This window comes from Monopterus albus, unplaced genomic scaffold, assembly GCF_001952655.1.
Source record: "Monopterus albus unplaced genomic scaffold, M_albus_1.0 scaffold488.1, whole genome shotgun sequence".
Classification (NCBI taxonomy): Eukaryota; Metazoa; Chordata; class Actinopteri; order Synbranchiformes; family Synbranchidae; genus Monopterus; species Monopterus albus.
Window position 1 is genome coordinate 169,597 of NW_018128368.1, and position 2,768 is coordinate 172,364.

Below are 2,768 nucleotides of genomic sequence, written 5' to 3' on the forward strand. Positions count from 1 at the left end.
GGAATGCCTAAGGCCAAGTACTGCACGAGCAAGATGCAAAAGCTTCCTAATTACAGCCTTCTTATCCCACTATAATCTACCTAAAAAGTAGGGATGGGACAATATATCAAAATTGAACACATCGAAATACAAAAAAGTCAAAATATATCGTGTTGTCTAGCGATATACATCGTGTGGTCCCCATACCCCAGGGACCTAATTTTTTGTAAATAACAGAACTCAAGTCAATATACTGTATTTGGTTGTTCTTTACATAATCAAACCAGTGCTAGAAAAGGGGAAAAACGAGAATAAAAAAGTATCCCACAGCTAATCATACATTGTCATTGAATTTTAATTTGTATCGTAACTGAATCAAATCATACACATCGTATTGTGCCAAGAAAAAAAAGATCATACTGTCCTATCCCTACTAAAAAGACACGTTAAACTGATATGCCGTATTTGAATTGGGATACAATAATAAACTTTAACAGGAAAATGGAGCTGAAAAGAAAAACCTCCCCTGAAGTAATCCCCAACCCCCAGAGGTATGTCTGGGGGTTGGGGGTTAAGTCAGGGTTACCATGGGCAGCTCAGCACACACCTTCTAACCGCTCATACTGCCTCAGCTCAGCTCAAACGCCACTTTAGCAAACTGGTGCCGCAGCTTGGGAAGAAGAGAAGTCCAGATGTGTTTTAATATCAGAACTGTTCTTCAGCTGAAAAAAAAAAAAAAACATCTTGACTTAGTATTTAGTAAAAATAAGTTCGTACACTGGGTAAGACAAAAAAAAATGCAAATTTAAAAAAACATGAATAAGTTTAATTCCCATACAACTTTTTAAATACCATAAATAAAGCATTTCACATGAAAAAAAAACTCTTCTTTTCACAGCTCACCTGTTACTGACGTGTTGACTTCTACGGGGATTCACCTCCATTTTCTGCTGACTTGGGCTGGCTTTTAGATCTAGACCTTGATCCTCTATTGGAGGAAGGGGTACGGCTTCTTGACCTAGACTTGGAACGAGACCTGGATCTCGATCTGGAACGAGAATGGGACTTGGCCTCGGTCTTCTTACTTTTGGGAGAGTGGGACTTGGATCTTGAGTAGGACCGGGACCTGGACCTGCTGTAGCGGGATCGGCTTCTGGAACGAGAGCGGCTCCTGCTGCGGGATCTGCTCCGTCTTCTGTGCCTTGGGCTGGGGGAATAGCTGAATACATTCAGTGGGTTATCATCTACAACAGGAAAAAAGCTGCACTGAACTGAGGAAAATGTGACCTAGAATAGCTGCTTGTTGATAAAAGCAGAGGTACAATGAAGGAAGACTTTAGATCCCAAGACTCTGGACTAGGCAGTGGTAAACTGTCAGTGGATTAAGGCTGGGGGAAACAGACTTCACTTGCCCAAGAATCTATTCCCAGGTCTTGCCATCTAATGCCAACATAGGAGAGGCAGCATATCATTATATACAGTACAGTCTCATTACATTTTCCCTTTAAATTCAGTATCCGCTGTATTACTAACCAACAGTGGTGAAGTGAACAAAAAATAAATAATTAAATAAAATAAATTGGCCCAGTATTTAGATGGCTGTTCAAGCTGTTCACACTGTCTAAACATGTGAAAATGGCCTGTTTCAGTTGTTAAGGTTGTACAAGTCAAATATTAAAAAAACTGATAAATGAGACAAAGGGGCCATTTTTTTGGTCAAAACGTTTAAAAATGTGCAATATATTTTCTGTACCATTTTATTTTTTTGTCAAATACAAAATCCAGATTTGTTTAAACTAAATATAACAATCCCTGCAATGTTGTCCTTGTGATAAGAAGTGATGGGATTGTTTTATTTAGGATATGTTTAGGTCGCAGGTACTAAGTGCCAAGTAATAATTTGGTATCAAACGGAAATCATTCTCTCTCTCTTTTTTTTTTTTTTTTAACATAGTAGTCTGGTCTAGTTTTCTTAAGTAGCTTTAGTTAACCAAACTAGGTTTCTCCCTAGAGCAGCTATAGCCCAGCTTCTTCATGTGTCAAAAAAAGTAATAATTTGCAAAGCTGCACTTTCAAAGTAGCTTCCCCAACACTGCTAACCAAGCAGCTTGTTCAGAGAAAGTCCGAACTTTTAAAGTTGTCACAGTAGTCACACCGCCGTTAATTTGCTGTATTTGAGCTGCCAATTTTAAATTGTGTCTGGTTGGTTCAAGCCGTTGTTTCAAAAGAACTCCATGCTGGACGAATTCTTCAGTGTCTGTCGTGACCACATGCGTAAATATTGCTAATTACGTGTAGGATGCTGCTTCTTACCTTCCGCTTCGGCGTCCATAACCGCCATACCTCCTGGGTGGTCCCCCTCGCCGCCCTCCACCGTAGTAGGAGTCAGGGGGTCTACCATATCGGGCCATCTGGACACGTAACTCTCGTCCATCCAGGAGTGCGCCGTCCATAGCGTCCATCGCATCTTCGGCGTCGCGTTTGTCGTGAAACCGCACAAACGCAAATCCCCGGCTTTCTTTCGTGTAGCGGTCTCGGGGAATATAGACGTCTCCTACCCGGCCATACTTTTCGAAAACACGTCTGAGTGCTTCGGGCGATGTTCGGTAAGTGAGGTTGTCGACTTTGAGGGAAGTCATGCCATCGACGTCTGGCGGAGGCCGACCGTAACTCATGGTGACTAACGCGTGAAGCCTGGCAGTCTTCCTCAAAACTGTTTATACTGTGGCTACGATGGAGCCTGCTTGTTCGTCAACATAAATACGACGGTGTAATTTAAACTGAATATT

At 41.6% G+C, this 2,768-nt stretch overlaps 1 protein-coding gene across 5 annotated transcripts in view; it reads right to left on the bottom strand.

Annotated features, from left to right (window-relative positions):
- Positions 1-2,762, bottom strand: part of srsf2b (serine and arginine rich splicing factor 2b) — a 6,580-nt gene extending 3,818 nt beyond the window's left edge. Inside the window, exons 1-3 of one of the 5 annotated variants that reach the window (XR_002273805.1) lie at positions 2,293-2,762; positions 883-1,186; positions 587-695 (exon numbers count right to left, since the gene is read on the bottom strand). Coding sequence is in view for 1 of the 5 variants with exons in the window: in XM_020587932.1 (XP_020443588.1) it covers positions 904-1,198; positions 2,293-2,654 (657 nt within the window). In the remaining 4 variants the exon portion in view is untranslated. Of the gene's footprint in view, positions 1-586; positions 696-882; positions 1,199-2,292 lie in introns of all 5 variants that reach the window. The other 4 variants (XR_002273804.1, XR_002273803.1, XR_002273802.1 and 1 more) reach the window with 4 other exon arrangements.
- Between the last annotated feature and the right edge of the window lie 6 nt (positions 2,763-2,768).